This window comes from Lissotriton helveticus, chromosome 5_1 (genome assembly GCF_964261635.1).
Source record: "Lissotriton helveticus chromosome 5_1, aLisHel1.1, whole genome shotgun sequence".
Classification (NCBI taxonomy): Eukaryota; Metazoa; Chordata; class Amphibia; order Caudata; family Salamandridae; genus Lissotriton; species Lissotriton helveticus.
Genome location: NC_136065.1, coordinates 134,094,073 through 134,112,283, shown reverse-complemented (window position 1 = coordinate 134,112,283; position 18,211 = coordinate 134,094,073). Strand labels below are relative to the sequence as shown.

General features: G+C 46.8%; 1 protein-coding gene across 1 annotated transcript in view; it reads left to right on the top strand.

Annotated features, from left to right (window-relative positions):
• The first annotated feature begins 740 nt into the window (after window positions 1-740).
• LOC144752415 (uncharacterized) overlaps window positions 741-18,211 on the top strand; it is a 103,525-nt gene continuing 86,054 nt past the window's right edge. The window contains exon 1 of the mRNA XM_078640348.1: window positions 741-2,574. Coding sequence (XP_078496474.1) covers window positions 741-2,574 — 1,834 coding nt within the window. The remainder of the gene's footprint in view (window positions 2,575-18,211) is intronic.

Sequence of the window (18,211 nt, the reverse complement as noted above, 5' to 3'; positions counted from 1 at the left end):
ATCCTTTGATGCAAAAACCCCCTTTCCTGTGCCCGTTTGTCTTCCTCGTTCCCAGGCCGACACCTAGCTCTGCCGATACTGTTCATTGCCCCTCCCCGTACAGTAGAAAGCTTCCCTCATCAAAGGACCCCCGAATTGATCAAAGCCCCCACCCTATGAGATCCGATCAAACCCCCACATTCCGTGAATCGGCGGAATGTCCAGCTGCGCGATAATCATCACCTGTTGTGACCAGGGAGGGGACTTCAACTGTAAATGTGTGTGGGAACGGGCTTGGAGCGGGGATTCCGAGAATGTCTTTCCGTACATCAAAGTATCGCCAAGAATGTGTTATCTGTAATAAAGCAGTAAACCTGTATATAAGAGGCCAGGCCTCAGAGATGCGGTTAGAGCACCTCGTGACGATACTTGCTGTCCGAACCGATGTGTTCTCCTCCGGAGAGAATAAACCTTGTTTCCTGCCTTCCCGCCTCCAGCGCCTGCCTCTTCATTGGTTAATATTCTGTGGGTTCAAGTGGCGACACCGCCGGGCAATACTTAAGGATCTTTGTTCATCAGTTGTCCCCGACCTTTTTAACAATCCACCTGATGGTCAAGATCCTGATGAATTTGAAATAGCTAAGGCGAAATTAGAGAAATATTTCACTAAAACAAAAAACTTAGTTGTACATAGGTATAAGTTTTTTACAAGGACACAAAAGAGTGATGAAAATATTGACACCTTTATAACTGCTTTAAAAATGCTAGCTGCAAATTGTGAATTCGACAATTTCACATCACAGCTTATTAGAGATCAGCTTGTTGCACGTTGCTATTGTAAAGAAATCCAAAAGAAGTTACTTACGTGTAAAGACCCTTCATTAGATAAAGCAGTAGATATAGCTAAAAGCATAGAAACCTCTATGGATGATGTCAAACAGCTAGAAACAGCCTTGTCTAGTACCGCAATCTCTGGTGCCGTATCCAGTACCACGATCTCTGGTGCTACATCTAATTCTCCTGCCACCAGAACTCCATTTATGCCGCGTGGCAATTTTAGAAGACCCTATTCTTCTAGAGGTGGTGGATTCAGACAGTCTGACTCTAGAATGTTCTGCTATAGATGTGGTTCTTCCTCTCATGTTTCTTCTTTTAGGAATTGTCCTGCAGCCAACCAACAATGTGGACAGTGTGGTAAAATGGGGCATTTTGCTAAGATATGCATGAGGGGCAGGAGAGGAGGCACAAGAGGAAATGTTCGATGTGTCATCAATGATGAAAGTATGAACGAAAACGATGACAATTTTTCGTATGAGGGTGATTTTTCTCATGAAGACGTTATGCATCAAGAATATGTAGTGGTAGTCATGGATTCCCATGACAAGAGTATTTCTCATGACATTCCTGATCCCGAAGTTGATGTTATCATTGGGAAGGATCACGTTCAATTGCTAGTCGACACTGGTGCACGCATAACCATTATTTCACAAGATAAATACACCAAATTTTGGCATGACAAGAGTTTATTACCCCCAGATATCCTTACTGTAGCCTTTGAAGGCAGTAGGATTAATTTACTTGGATTTTTCTGGGCCGACATCAATGTATTAGGAGTAACTATCAAGGGGAAAGTGTATGTGGCCAAGAAAGGAATTAATGTTCTTGGTCTTATTCACCAAGCTGAAATAGGTCTAACTATCAAGCCAGGATTAGCTAATCCAGTTTTCATTGACAAACAGATTAGAGACACTCCCGTTACCACGATTAACAATAATACACTATGCACTCATACGCACGACACTTGGGAACAAAAGTTTAGTAAAATTTTCGAGAATCGTCTTGGAAAAATCACTAACTTTCAGCATACCATCAGAGTGAAGGACAATGTTGTTCCCACCAAGCACAAATTACGCAATGTTCCTTTGAGCATCAGAAGCGATCTGTCTAAACATTTGAAGGCTCTGTGTGATCAAGGGATCATTGAAAAAGTCGAATCTACTCTATGGCTTTCTCCCATTGTCTTAGCCAAGAAGAGGTCAGGAGATTTGAGAATGTGTGTCGACTTACGCACCCTAAATGAAGCCATTTGGGTTGATGGGTTTCCTTTGCCACGAATTGAAGACCTTATTGCCAAAGTGGGGTCATCTTCGTGGTTTACGAAACTCGATCTCAAAGCTGCCTATCATCAGGTAGAATTAGACCCTCAATCTAGACACCTCACTGCCTTCGTCACTCCTGATGGTGTTTTCCAATTTTGTCGTCTTCCCTTTGGGCTGGCATCAGCCGCAGCTGTCTTTCAAAGACTCATGTCGGAGATGTTTGCCCATAATCCCAATGTAGTTGTCTTTCAAGATGACATTCTCATTTTTACCAAAACAGAGAGTGAGCACGATCAAGCGATTAATGAAGTTTTCGAAGTTCTCGAGAATAGAGGTTTGACCCTGCAGAAAGCTAAGTGCATTTTCAAGGCCAAAGAAATAGAGTATTTAGGACACATTATTTCAGAAAAAGGCATCAAGCCTAGGCCTGGTTTAGTTAAGAGTATTATTGAGGCACCAGCTCCTCAAAACAGGGAACAACTGTTGTCTTTCCTTGGTTTGTGTGAATTTTATGCAAAATTCATGAAAGATTTTGCAAAAACTACTGAATGTTGCAGGTCTTTACTAAAGAAAGGAGCTGTTTTCGAGTGGTCAGAAGAATGTAAAAAAGGTTTCCAGATTATCAAAGATCATATACTTTCAGCTCCAGCTTTACAAGCATTTGTTGAGGGAAGACAAACTTTTGTCACGGTTGATGCATGTGAGTATGGTTTGGGTGCAGTTCTTTCTCAATGTTCTGGCGGGAAGGAGTATACAGTCGGTTTTGCCTCCCGCACCCTTCGTCCTGTAGAACGGAAATATTCCGTCATTGAAAAAGAACTTCTAGCATGCACATGGAGTGTGGAAAAATTTAAATCATATCTGTGGGGCAGGTCTTTTGTTCTCAGAACAGATCATCGACCTTTAGTTGATATCTTAAATGGAAAAAATGTCAAACGCACGACAGCTCGTTTGGCAAGGTTGTCCACGAAATTACTTGAATTCTCCTTTAGCGTCGAATACATACCTGGGGGAAGAAACAGCAGAGCTGACTGTCTTTCCAGGCTTCCCATAACCGACAGCGATGAACAAGATTGGGAGACTGAGGTGGAGGAGTGTTTTGTTGCTAATGTTTGTCAGGAACCTATCTCTTTTCTAGAGGATGATTGGATCAAAGCATTGAGTAATGATGTAATTCTTAGAGAAGTTTCCTCTCTTATCAGAAAGGGGTGGCCGAAAGAGAAATGTCTTTCTCCCGATCTCCAAATGTTTTGGAAAATTAACACTGAGCTCTCAATGGAAAATGGTGTAATTGTCTGTGGTGACAAGTTGGTTCCTCCATCATGTTTTAGAGAGAAAATTATTTTGGCAGCACATTCTGGCCATCTCGGTGCTACTATTACTAAAAGAAAAGTGAGATCTGATTTCTGGTGGACAAAAATGGACTCTCAGATAGATGAGATTGTCAGACTATGTCCACGTTGCAGTGCCAGTGACAAGGTATTAGTGTTGGAGGGCCTTGTTGAATCTAAGGACTTTCAAAGTTTTTAGATTCTCAGCAAGTAGTGGATACTCGCAAGAATGCGGTCAGATTGGCCAATGGTAATTGGTGGTGTACTTCCCAAATCACAAAAGATCCCTCTGGTTTTTCAAGTAATGTCAACTTTAAAAATGTTTCAGAGGGGGATGGGGTTAGGAGAAGTACTAGAATGTCTGTCAGACCTAGCAAGCTGCGAGATTATGTTTAACCTTGCTGTACTTTTCACTTGAATCCAACAGGCTGCGCAGTTATGTTCAACCCTACCTTATCCCTTATTTACTTTCCCATGATCTGTGTTTTACTTTCATTGTAATTGATGTTTTGGTGGTTCTCTTTCCAAAGAGGGGAGGTGTGGTGATGTGTATTGTGCAACTTGGAACCATCCCATGTCACTGGGAATGTTCCAGGTACTGTGTTCCAGTATAGGCAGTTATTATCTTGCCATCGACCTGCCTGCTGGGACGGCTCTCCCTACCTTCAATAAACTACACTTTAAGCATACTCTCTGTGTCCAGACAACATCATTTCAGACTTTCAAACTCCTCTCGCCAGACACAGAGATCCTGCTTGTTTATTTATGTTGGAAAGTGAGGGCGTGTTGGCAAACTTTGTTTTTTTATCATTAGGGAGAGTGTGTGCACTTTGGAAAGTGCTTTTATTTGTTTGAAAGTCAGAAGCTTGATGCTTTTTAAGGAAAAGCAACATACTTCTTCCTTTCAAACAAATAAACAATTCGTTTTCTAAAGCACCCACGCTGTTAGAAATAATAAAAATCAAAGTTTATTTAAACTTTGCCAACAGGCACTCGTACATGTATGAGTTTTGGAAAGCTCTTTTGTTTATTTGCTTGAAAGGTAGAAGCGCGATGCACTTAAAGCAATTGCAGCAAACTTCTACCTTTTGAGCAAATAAAAAACTCACATAACTATCTTTTAATGAGCCAGCCGTCATCTTTGTCAGTTGCTATTAGGAGTGCTCTGATTTTACAAGCATTCCCAAGCGTTTAAGGAAAAAGAAAGTAAAGAATAAAACCCCATTGAATTGGGATGCACTTTGCCCAAAACATGCAGTAGATTATTTTATTTTAATTCTGGTTTATCCAGTAAATCCCTCCGGTGCAGCGAGCTGCTCCTTTTTCCAAGAACAACTTTAACCACTATGGCTATTGGGAACTGCTGGGTTTCTCCCTTTTGTATAAAAAATGTATGAAGCCAGTGCACTTTCCACTTTTGCGGGGAGAGACACGCATTTCAGTTCCATTTACAAATTTCCCTTATAGGATTGCATATTTAATGTGTTCCTTTGTCACAACGAGGCAATTGTTAGATAATTTCAATTTTCAATTTTAAAAGCTATAAAAAAAACTGCTCAAATGAGAAATCAATTTTTCTCAGCTGCCGTTTTTTTCTGCGAGGCAGAGGGAACCCCGCTTGTCTGGAACTGCGCTATGTGACACTGCAAGAGATTACTTTGCTTGTCACCATGTTTGTGCCACCTCTATTACTGGATGCCTCTTATAATTTAGGTTTATAACACTTAATTTAAAGACAGAACTCATATTTAATTCATAAAAGCTTCCACTGGAGTAATAAGTAAATACATTGACAAATAAAATATCCATCTGTGTCCCATTCTTATTTTGTGTGCTCGGATCAGTGTTTTTTTTATTTATATTTCAGCGTGGGCATTTTTTAAATATAAAACTGATTTTCTTCACCATTCTGGTACCCTCCAGGAAACCTTTTATTTTTAGGTTTCGCCCTGGCCGTAGCACTGCGTAAGCAGTGCTCCGCCCAGGGCGAAATCTAATGTTATCTCAGTAGTGGGGACTTGAAACCGCCCCTTCTTCCATTGGCTAGCTCCAGAAATGGAGGCTAGCCATTGGAAGACATGGTTGTCCATCACTCTTTCCCGGTCAGAACGCGAATCGTGGGCGTTTCTGTCTCTTTTTTTAAGTCCCGCCCCTTGTTGCCGTGTGTCCCGGGCCGCGCTGTGATTGGCTGCCGGCCTGGGACACCCCCGTGACGTAATTCCCCGGGCCGCGCTGTGATTGGCTGCCGGCCCGGGACCTGACTTGTTGAAATATGCAATGGCCACCGCGAAGTGAAAGCCCCAGCTCATTGAGGTTACCCAGGAGCAGCGATGCCACATAGATAAAATGGACAATGTGAAGGGGTGGGGGAGAGGGGAAAGAAGAAATACAGCCTGGCTGGCAGTGAAATCAATGAGGAAAATAGACTCTCTCTGGAAGCTGGGGTCAGCCTGCAGCGTCGGCAGTTCCTCACCCTCCTCTGTGCCTTGGAGCCCTGCGACCGAGCAGCCCACACATGCCTCGGGCTAGCCATGTACACACAGACAAGCTCACCCCCACTCAGCGCCACTCCACAAACCTCTGTCACCGGAGCTGTCTCCCTCACTCCCCCAAGGTACACACAGCACACTCTGAACTTACCAGCAGTGTGAGACTTCCCGTGACTCGGCTCTGCACAGCTCAGCTGATGCTCAGGGGGTGTCAGGCCCAGGACAGTGGAGGCGCCGGGGCACCCTGTGCGCACAGTTACACCGTGCAGAGAAGGGCGTGCAGTGCAGCCCTTGGGATGCCGGCAGACAGACAGCTGATCAGTGCTCCGACAGATGCTGCTTTTCGTCAGATACTTCTTCTCTCCTCCATGCTCATGCGTCTGCTCTTTCGCACGCATGCGTACAGTGTAAGAAACGCACGCTTGCACAAAAGCTTTTACGAATGGCACGAAACAACGACCACCGTGGCAGCACTATGTGGGCCACCGGGCTGGAGCTGGTCGGAGCTGAGCTGTCGAGCTCGGTGGTGAAGAGAGAAAGGAGGAAAGGGGCAGGTCAGGGTGGTATTTATGCCTCTTCCTGCTGGGCGCTAAATGCGTCTAAATGAAACGCGGGGTGGACAGCGGCAACTGTTCTTGCAGCGCGCTCTGCCGCCCTTGTAGACTACGCGGAGGTGTCAGAGGTAAGGCGTGAGAGTGGGCGGGATGCAGGGTCTGCTGAGAGCACATTCAGTGCCCGTCTGCAGCCCTGCCCGGGGCAGTAGACACTGGCTGCTTTTAGAGCTTTGTCAGAGTGAAAGGAGCACGGGGTAGGCAGGGCCGTTTCCTGGAAATAAGAAGCAGTGGTAGGTGAGAGCAGAGAGGGCGCGTGTGCTGGAAGTGGAGGAGGCCGATTGGATTTGTGCGTCCCGCACTGAGACCAGGGGGAGGGTCCGTGCCTTGAGATGCCGGCTGCTGCCAGACTGAATCACTGCCAGGGGGTGCCCGGTCCGCAACGCACTAGGAACCTGGAAATCAATCTCAGCGTCATCGGTGGTGTAAAAACCAGGTCAGGGACAATCAATATTTGCCCGGCGGTATCGCCTCTTTAACCCACAAAATATTAATCAATGAAGAGGCAGGCGCTGGAGACTGGAAGGCAGGAAACAAGGTTTATTCTCTCCGGAGGAGAACACATCAGTTCAGACAGCCAGTATCGTCACGAGGTGCTCTAACCGCATCTCTGAGGCCTGGCCTCTTATACACATTTTCATGATCTTTATTGCAGGTAACACATTCTTGTAATGCTTTGAAGTATGAAAGGACATCCTCTGAATCTCCCCTTCAGGCCCGTTCCCACACACATTTACAGTTGAAGTCCCCACCCCGGTCACGACAGGTGATGATTATCGCGCAGCTGGACATTCCGCCGATTCACGGAATGTGGGGGGGTTGATCGGATCTCATAGGGTGGGGGCTTTGATCAACTCGATGGTCCTTTGATGAGGGAAGCTTCCTACTGTACGGGGGGGCAATAAACAGTATCCGCAGAGCTAGGTGGCGGCCTGGGAACGAGGAAGACAAACGGGCACACAGGAAAGGGGTTTGTATCAAAGGGCCTGGGACCATGAAAGGAATGAAGGGAGGTGTCGCGCTGGGAACAGGATGGGGTTCTGCGGCAGAGCTGCGCTGAAGAGGGGTTTATGACCCAAGGCATGTGAGAGTGGGGGGTTGTCAGCGTGCGGGCTTTGTGAGGGCGAAGGGCTGTGCTGGGGGCCAGTGGCGTGCAGAGGGTGGTTCTGATCGAGGCACCTAAAATGGCGGGTGCGCACGACAAAAAGTGTGGCATCAGGGGAAAAGGCAAGATGGCGCAGATAATGTTTACCAAACCGTACTAATTTTCCACAGTCCTCCCTTTAACATATCCAAGACATCTTGCTGGCCTATTTCCTATCCATGTCTACTGTGGTGGTCATAAGTAAAGAAGTAGGAACCCAGGTGAAGGAGCTAAAAACATTACATTTAAAATCTCTCGTCTTAGGAGGCGGGTCTATCGATAAACTCGTTTGCAGGAAAGTCATAGTAATGCAATATCGGACAAAAACGATTCTGTAGTGAGAGCGTTGAGTACATTTCATAGATGCTTATAATCATTCGGAATATGAACTGATAGGTTATTACATATGTAAATTCTTTTCGCATTCGTTGGAGTATAATCAATACAATGGTGGCTGGGAGAGAAATGAGACGTAGTAAAAACGATAATCAAGGGTGTCATTGTTCGAAGTTAGTGAGTTTTCAGCATTCTTTGTCGTCTTCTGTTGGCACTGTGGAGCACCGGCGGTGGAGCTATGGGTCCAGCTCTATTCTAGGTCCCGCGTTGCAGGGCATGACCTTTTCCTCGCTTTTCTGGTCAAAAAGGTCCTTTTCGCCCTGTGTCCTTTTGAGTCGATTGTCAAAAAGTTCAGGTGGAAGAAGTGTGTGTGTGAGTAGTCCTTAGGGTAGGTCGGAGAAAAAGGGGGATGGAGCAGGGCCAGATCGGGAACAGACCGGGGGGACGGAAAATTTTAGGTAGGCGGGCTCATGACCGAGTTCAGAGAGCGGGGACTTTTCGGCACACGTTGAACATCGAGCAGGGGCATCAGGTCAGCCCTTTCCTCTCATTTTGTCGGAAACAGTGCCTCGTCCTGCGACTCCTTACTGTTGCGGTCTCGCCTTGGCCAGTGTCGCAGATGTTCCACGATCTGTAGTCAGGCCGCGTGCTCCCACATCCGGTCTCTCTCTCCTCCGACAGTGGTACCCTTAAATGAGTTTGAAAAGACAGTCTTTAGAGAATTGGCAGAGGAAGGTAATCACATAAGTCTATTTCTCTCCCAGCTCCAAGCAAATGAGAAACATCCGTTACATTGGGGTTCACAACCAACATATAAATAATTGATGATGGGCTTGTTGGATTTCCTATAACTTTCCTTCGTAACTATTTCTTTGGTGTTTGTTGGTGTTACATTCATTGTCGTGGTACGAGATCTGGTACCTATTCATTGCATTTTGTGTATTACAGTTACGTCAGTTCTTCTGACAGAGACCCACCTTCCTAGTACGAGCCTTCCAAAGCTATTCCGTTCTCCAGGGCTTTATATTTTACGAAAAAGTGCAACGTGCTATCACCATGGTCTGATAGGTATCTTTCTGAGGGACGAACATAGGCTAAACAATTTTCCATTCTATCAAAGCATCCTACCTTTCAGCCAAACATTTTACTTTCAACAGGGTTCATTGCAACAATTTCTTCATTTCGGTCTAATCTTAACTTTGCAAACATCATTCTAGTTCCTACATAGCCTCTTACAACCTGACTACTTCATTAAAAACCGGGGTCTTATGGAAAACAACTAGGGACATAGCAAACTGTGGTGAGGGACTATCGTCTTGCTTTGTGTCATAAGGGCGTTATTTAGCAGAAGGCCACAGTTCAGTTGGTAAGCGTTCAGTGACATTTCTCGAATTCTAAACTCTGTAGCTTGCTTATCAACAAATCATTTCTAGGAACAACGGCTGGCCTGTGTTAGTCGTAAGTCGACCCATCTCTTACAACCGGAGGTGAGGGACATTTTTAAAAACTCTCGTCCGGGGCAGCTGATACAAAACTGGGGGCGTTCTGGGAAGATGGGGATGTTTCGATCACCTTTACTGTTTGGGTATTGCGACAATTCGGGACGGGGAAGGTCGCGTTATCTGAGGCATTTTTTATCATAGACGCCACTGACATGTAGTTCCCTTATTACGGGTCAGATTAGGGAACCTCAGTCATCTTACCTGTCCTTTCCCTTTTGGCCAATTCTAGGTTTCATCAGTTTTTAGCAGAAAGGAGAGGTAGTGACACGGCATCAGGGTGATTTTATTTAGGACAAATTTTGTGCAAATACTTGCGGTATTTGGAGCCAATTGGGTGGTGCACCAGGGGTGGCGGTTTGCCAATTAGGTGCTAGTCGTTCGGAAGAGTGAGAGTGTGGAGGAGAGAGAGAAAGAGAGAGAGAGAGAGAGAGAGAGAGAGAGAGAGAGAGAGATGTGCAACAATAGGCTATATAGTACACGTGCGACATTGGGGGTGGCAGTGTATTAAGATAGGCTATTCAGCGCATTACACAACATGAGACATCACGGGTCTGTGTTAGAATTTCGAAAGCATGCAGTTTGGGACGGACGAGCATTAGGCCGGGTACAGGGGACATGCATTGAGTAAAAGGCACCATTGTGTCGCACTTCTTGCATTCTCGGTCCTTTGACCAGTTAAGTCAACGCTTCAGTCACACAAAAACATTCTCTCATAGTTTCAGACATACGTGACATGTGCCCATTCACGCAACACGGATTAAGGGCGATCGTGTTTCATCATATCATACAACTTATTGGCTCTTTCGTTACAAGAGCAGTTTGTGGGTGTGCTTAGGTGCCACCTTGCAGCGTTAGTCCGCTTCATGTAACAGACATGGCGAGGCTTCAGATCTTCACCATACCTCAGTCGTGATTCCAATGTAACCTGTAGAGGGAGAAAGAGAGGGGAAGGGAGGGGGACAACATTCGAGCATATCAAATGCATGGGTACGAAAGTCCTTTACTTACCTCATACTCGTCTTATCTCCTCGGGATAGAATCCCTGGGGTCTTGCTTTCTGGAACCGGGGGGGGGGGGCAGTGTGTCCTTATAGGTCGTGTGTAGGGAATCGTTAGAAAATCAGAGGCACTTAGTGCGAGGTATCTAGTTGGTAGATGTATCTAGCTATCGGGGTCCTTAAATCTTTTCCAACGCTGTGATGTTCTAAGGCTTATCAGTTCTTCGGTCAACTCTGTTCCCTAGTACCTTTGAGTGCCGTACCTTTATAACATTCTATCATTTACACCGCTTCACTTTACCCATCCTCAGAAGTCGAGGTCCTTCTCCAAGCGTTAGTTCCTGAGCCAGTCGCATACTTGGAGGCAGAGTATCGTGTCTTAGATTCGATCCTTCATCCGGGGCTGGGCAACCATCTCCTAATGACCTTAAAGAGAGAGCAAAGCAGGGTGCACAGAAAAACTCTCCCGCTGATCCCACATTTAAAGAAAGCATGCAATACCTGTTCATAATTTGGAAAACCTTTATTTGCACAATCGTTCAGCATGTAGATATGAGGGTGCAATCGTATTTGGCCGGACACGGTGATGGCTGAAGCACGTACAGTATGGGGGGTATTTTGCAGCATTAAAAACATTTAAAAGGGTCTATTTAGTCATTTGCAGGAAACTAAAAAGGTCTATCAATAGGTGAGGGATCAAGGGGCATTCATTTCATAATTGGAGGTACAGTCAGACTAGTTGCAATCAAATTTCCTAAATGCATACCGTGGGCGTGTGTCACAAGCGAGGTTATGTATCAGTTATAAAAATATCATAAAAAATCGTACATTGAAACCAACATTTTTAACGGGATCCTTTTACATGTTCGTCGAGTGAACCCTCCCTCTTTTTCGTCAAGTGTACAAAGGATCATATACATATCTCAGAATATCAAGTTTTATTAGCTAAAAATACCACGAGGTGTTCGTAAGTTCTCATTGACACCGGCGCCATTTTGGGCGGGGCCGGGTTAGTCCGGAAGTAGCATCAGGGACAAAATGTTTCCCACAACCGGCGGTTGGACCAGAGTCCTTTTCGGCAGTTCAAAAACTCGTGCTAACAGAAGGGGTGGCTATGTCGTGGTTATTTCGTTAGCGACCAAGGCAGTTGTTCCTCACCGGAAGCCTGCAGGGGCCGAGGGCTCCGGGGACTTTTGTAGAATCTTCAAGGCTGTGGAGATGCTGTCGGAGGTGGGGGCTCGTGCCCCGGTGGGCAAGCGTCCGAGTTACATTGCTGGTCAAAGTTACTCTAGCGGCCTAGACCCGCCTTCCAGGGGGGGGGCCCAGACGCCATTTTGAGGCCCTGCAGCAGCCGCCCTTCGTCGAGTCTGCAAGAGTGGAAGAGACCTTTTGGGGTGAAAGAAATGGAACTCCGTGCCGTGGGAGCAGGACATTCGGCTAGGGTGCAGCTGTGGTGCCCCCACCTGGGGGGCGAGGGAGACTCGTTCGCGCCGTCTCCCTCTCCCAGTGCACCCCACGCCGCCCCTTCTCACGGACATACATGATGGCCACTCCACATCCCGTGCTCCACAAGTCCCATGTCCAGTGCTGCGGAAGTATGGCCACCTGCGGCGCATGTCCTGTGCTGCGGAAGTATGGCCGCCGCGGTGTATGTCCTGTGCTGCGCAAGTATGGGCGCCGCTGTTGCATGTTCTGTGCTGCGCAAGTATGGGCGCAGCCGTTGCATGTTCGGTGCTGCGCAAGTATGGGCGCAGCCGTTGCATGTTTGGTGCTGCGCAAGTATGGGCGCCGCCTGGCTGGAGGATTTCGGCGCCGGGCCGGGGGCTGGGAAACCTCCTATCCGGGGAGGTGGGAGAGGCCCTGTCGCGTCGCCTCTCCCTCCCAGCCCACCCTGTACCAATTTCAGCAGAGGTATTTGTGATGGCCGGACCGGGGCTGGGAAACCTCCTATCCGAGGAGGTGGGAGAGGCTCGTCCGCGTCGCCTCTCCCTCCCAGCCCACCCCACGAAGAAGAGGATGGGACAGCCATTTCATGCCGGGCCCGTGGTGCCTCCTGGACATCCCACTGGCGATTCGATCGATGGCTGTCAGCAGGCCCCGCCCCACACGTGCTGTGTGTTTCACCTTCCGGATGGGCGTGACCGGTGACCTGCGGCATTTCGGGAACTTCCGGAGTGGGGGTAGGTATTTTGTTTGGACAGGCATGTCTGGTTAATGGGGGGTTGTCTATGCAGGCCTGTAATTGCTCCTTTCTTTTTACAGAGTGGGGGGGGGCAGCAGAGAGTAATCAGTCCCATTGCACTCGAAGTTTGAGTTCATTAATGGAATGTATACTAATCTGTCCGAGACTACTCTGTGTATTGTTTCTGTAGGTTATCCGAAAAGGGTGGCTTTTTTTGTTAGGGAACAGTAGCGGTAGTACGGGGTTCGTCACCGGGTAATTTAGAGCTAGACTGGGTTTCTCGTCTTAGCGTTGTTCGATCTATGAGGACTCAAACATGTCGCTGAAATCGGTCTGGCGAAATCTGTGCCATCGGGCATAATCAAACGTGGTGGTTCTATCCGGCCTGTCCGTGTCAGCCTGATTCATCTTTGTCTCACGCCTTTTCCCTTTCTGCCGGCCTGTTATTCCTGTCGGCCCTCTGCTCCTACCCTCGTTCAGTAGAGTCGGGCATTGGGCTTTCCAGTGCCCGGAACATTTACAAAAAGCACATTGGTTTTGCCCTAAGTCTGGTCGTCCTGTGCGTAGTGTCGGGGGATTACTTTCGGGTCGTTGTGTCCTGGGGTTGTCCTGTCGATATATTCCTTTACCTACTCTGACCTCGTCTCTTTTCTTTCGTTGCATTGCTTCTTTGCGCCACATACCGAGACTGTCGAGCATAATAGGCATTGTCTTTTTACTACAAAGGGCTATTTCTAACGTTTCTATTTTGTCAAGATCGAAGGATCCTATCAGTGGCCACTGTTTCTCTTGATTTTCTTTGGTATACTTGTGCCACAGCTTACTATAGGCTATGGTAACTAATCCATACTTTGTGAACATGTCTTTATTAGGGGTGCCTTCCAGCGGAGCTAGATGGTCCACCTCTAATAAACGGTCCGGGCTGAACCAACTACCAACCAGTGGGGAGAAGACAGACATGACGGCTCACAACGAGGACAAAAAGTCAGCACTGCCTATCTTATCACTGCGTGCAAAGACTAGACAGAATATTTCTATTCTACGTTGTTTGCAGGCAGTGAATACCTCATGAACCAATATCAAATAATCAATAAACAATCAGTGGGGAGAATAAGTAGGCCCGCAAAAGGTCTGCGTCCTCTACCCTTTCACTATCTGCAAAGGGGAACCTGTTCTTTCCTGTTTGCAGACAGAGAATCTCCAGAAAACAATCCGCGAACAGTAGTTCGGGGTAAAAACAATTAATCAGTGTGGGAGAGGGAAATCTCCCGAAAACAATCCGTGAACAAATAATCAATCAGTGGGGGAGAAAGATAGGCACGCTGGCTGCGTTACCTATCCTTCACTGTTTGCAAAGAGAAAGAGCCTATTGTTTCTCCGTTTGCAGACAGTGAATCTCCAAACAAGTCAACAAAGAGTAATACTAGTATTTTCCGATCAATTAAACAATCATTTCGCAATTCGTCGTGTTTACACGACCTTACCCGGACCGTATGGACAGTTTCTTATCTTCCGAATCCAGCGCCCGATCGTCCTCTTTTCCTCGTATTCCTCGCGGCACTCCTGATGGTTCCCAGTCAGGACCGTGGATCACTCGAGAGAGGTCTGTTCGGAACCAGTGAAGTTCGGATGATCGGCTGCCAGACGAGGGTCTATTGGGCAAGAGCTCTCCCGATCGTTGCAGTCGTTCACTCTGTCGTCAGGACCTCTCCCACTGGATCCACGTGTCGCTGATGGGCCCCACGCTTGGGACGCCAATTGTAAAAACCAGGTCAGGGACAATCAATATTTGCCCGGCGGTATCGCCTCTTTAACCCACAAAATATTAATCAATGAAGAGGCAGGCGCTGGAGACTGGAAGGCAGGAAACAAGGTTTATTCTCTCCGGAGGAGAACACATCAGTTCAGACAGCCAGTATCGTCACGAGGTGCTCTAACCGCATCTCTGAGGCCTGGCCTCTTATACACATTTTCATGATCTTTATTGCAGGTAACACATTCTTGCAATGCTTTGAAGTATGAAAGGACATCCTCTGAATCTCCCCTTCAGGCCCGTTCCCACACACATTTACAGTTGAAGTCCCCACCCCGGTCACGACAGGTGATGATTATCGTGCAGCTGGACATTCCGCCGATTCACGGAATGTGGGGGGGTTGATCGGATCTCATAGGGTGGGGGCTGTGATCAACTCGAGGGTCCTTTGATGAGGGAAGCTTCCTACTGTACGGGGGGGCAATAAACAGTATCCGCAGAGCTAGGTGGCGGCCTGGGAACGAGGAAGACAAACGGGCACACAGGAAAGGGGTTTGTATCAAAGGGCCTGGGACCATGAAAGGAATGAAGGGAGGTGTCGCGCTGGGAACAGGATGGGGTTCTGCGGCAGAGCTGCGCTGAAGAGGGGTTTATGACCCAAGGCATGTGAGAGTGGGGGGTTGTCAGCGTGCGGGCTTTGTGAGGGCGAAGGGCTGTGCTGGGGGCCAGTGGCGTGCAGAGGGTGGTTCTGATCGAGGCACCTAAAATGGCGGGTGCGCACGACAAAAAGTGTGGCATCAGGGGAAAAGGCAAGATGGCGCAGATAATGTTTACCAAACCGTACTAATTTTCTACAGTGGGGCACAGGGGAATTCAGTCCGACAGAAATCGACGATTCTTTCAAACAAACTATGCACTGATTAATTACGAATTTGCAACCAGAACTAAGAGGGTCGTTTTCCAAATCTACATCGTAGTGCATTTTTTAATTCAAACTTCACATTTTAACAGCGAGTGAAACAATAAAGAGTTCTGGAACTCTTAAACAGATAATATTCAGCACCTCGCCGCAGGGAAAGTGCTTGGTCTGGGATGGCCTTTAAACCACAGCGAGATGCGTGACTTTCTCATATCGTTCCCACTTCAGCCTGAGCTTTGCATCGAGAGATGCTAGTCTGTGAAAGTGAATCAGACCCAATAACCAATGGACGGGGGCATGCCTCAGGTCATGTAAACAGCTCCATCAATGCCAGATGCCACGCCAGGACCTGGGAAATCTGTTTAAGCGAAACATCTAGCCCCAGACTACAGGGCCATGCATACACAGCGCTTTCCAGGCTGTTCACATGTAGCGCCTCGATCCTATTTTAAAAAGAGTTACAAATTGCATAGGAGCATGATTAGACGGGAGTAACCGAGCTCCTGCTGCCCATGCGGTGCGAAAGGCTGTTGTGTGTGGGGGCTGGGGAGGGCGACGTCAACTCATCACTGAATATCTCTGAAATATGGAGACTCAGGAACCCTTCATCACATTCTGCGGGGCGGCATTATCTTGCGTTACGCCACAAAGGTAACGCAAATCGCATTATTGTCACTTATTCACATAACATGTGATATCATAATCACGTTCACATTTTCAATGTTTGAGCTATTTTGCAGTTAAATCAATCGCAGGTGCAATCTTTATAATATAGTTAAATATTTTTACTCAAATATTTGCATAGTGCACAATGCGCATATGTTCATCGATAATCATGGTTTAATGACCCCATTCTTTGAAAGATTGGGACATCTTTGATAGATGCTACTGTGTGATAGTTAAACATGAGAGATGCTGGTCAAAGACTGTCAAATTTCATTGAGAGGCATCGTTTTATCCTGTGATTCTTGAATATATTCGAGGGATTCCGCACTGTGATTCGTTGAATATGTTTGAGAGGTGCTTATCTAAGATTGTAAAACATCTTCAAGGGATGCTGCAGTGTGAGTGTTAAACATTCCCAGCCCACCCAACATTTCAAAGTCGCCACCATGTTCTGAAATCTCTCAACTCAAAATCTCAAACATGATTCTGGGCCATCCCTACTACCCCCCATTTTATATATTTTATTAAAAATAAAATTCTCTGGAAGCCCAAATATGACTTAACCTGCCCGATTCCACACCCTATGAACCTGAAGACACTGACATATCACATCTTTAAAGTCCATCTTTCAGTAATTCAGAAAATACACAAATCCTGCCGTTGAGCAATTTTCATTTTCATCGGTGAGAGGATTGTTGGCCCTCTTCTTTACCAGCTCCACCTATTTCTGCCACTGTTGCCAAGAATTTGGGTTTTCAAAACCAACACATAAATACAAAATTTGTCATTTACAATGCCAATAGCTCTAACTTTTCCAAAGGCGAAACCATTGCATTGTAAATGCTTGTTCATTGTGGAGTGCAAGTTTATTTAATTATTGGTATTATCCAGGCAGTGTATAAACTGTAACAGGGTGATACATGACTTTTAAAATACATTTTCCCACTACGCACACTACACGTTGCGTGCCTTTTCCCCTCGCCGCAACAATGACTTCAAGGTGTGTGAGGCTTTGCCAACTGCCAAACTCAGCTGTCATCCGTTCACCCTCAAAATCTTATAATTGCTTATATTTGGTGCAACAATTAGGCAGCAGAATCTGCTTCTCTGGTCCCAGTGGTAATTCCTCATTCTTAATCCCCTAGACGGTGCTGCAGCTGCGTCTCTGTTGCCAGTGGTAATTCTTCATTATTAGTCCCCCAGACAGTGCTGCAGCTGCGTCTTTGTTCCCAATCGTAATTCCTTATTCTTAATCCCCTAGACAGTGCTGCAGATGTATCTCTTTTCCCAGTGGTAATTCCTCATTCCTAGTCTCCTAGACAGTGCTGCATCTGTTCTCTGGTCCCAGTTTGAATTCCCCATTCTTAGTCCTCTGGGCAGTGCTGCAGCTGCATCTCTGTTCCCAGTCATAATTCCTCATTCTTGGTCCTCCAGACAGTGCTGCAGCTATGTCTCTGTTCCCAGTGGTAATTCCTCATTCTTACTTCTCTAGACAGTGCTGCTGGCTGCTTCTCTGGGCTCATCAGTAATTCCTCATTCTAAGTCCTCTAGGCAGTGTTGCTAGCTGCTTTTCTGGTCCCGTTGGTGATTCCTCATTCTAAGTCGTCTAGGCAGTGCTGCTCACTGCTACTCTCGTCTTGTCAGTATTTCCTCATTCTAAGTCCTCTAGGCAATGCTGTTAGCTGCAACTCTGGTCCTGTCCGTAATTTCTCATTCTAACTCCACTAGGCAGTGCTGCTAGCTGCGTCTCTGTTCCCAATGGTAATTCCTTAGTCGTAGTCCTCTAGACAGTGTTGCTATCTGCTTCTCTGGTCCGAGTGGTAATTCCTCATTCTCAGTCCTCTAGACAGTGCTGCAGCTGCTTCTCTGGGTTTCAGTGGTGATTCCTCATTCTAAGTCTCCTAGGCCGTGCTGCAGTTGCGTCTCTGTTCCCATTTGTTATTCCTTATTCCAAGTCCTCCAGACAGTGCTGCTTGTTGCTTCTCTGGTCTCTTCAGATAATTCCCCCATTTTAAGTTCTGCAGACATTGCTGTGAGCTGCTTCTCTGGTCTCGTCGGTAATTGCCATTTATTTGTAGTCTAGGCAGTACTGTTAGCTGCTTCTCTGGTCCAGTCGGTAATTCCTCCTTCTAAGTCCTCTAGGCAGTGCTGCTAGCTGCGTCTCTGTTCCCACTGGTAATTCCTTACTCTCAGTCCTCTAGAC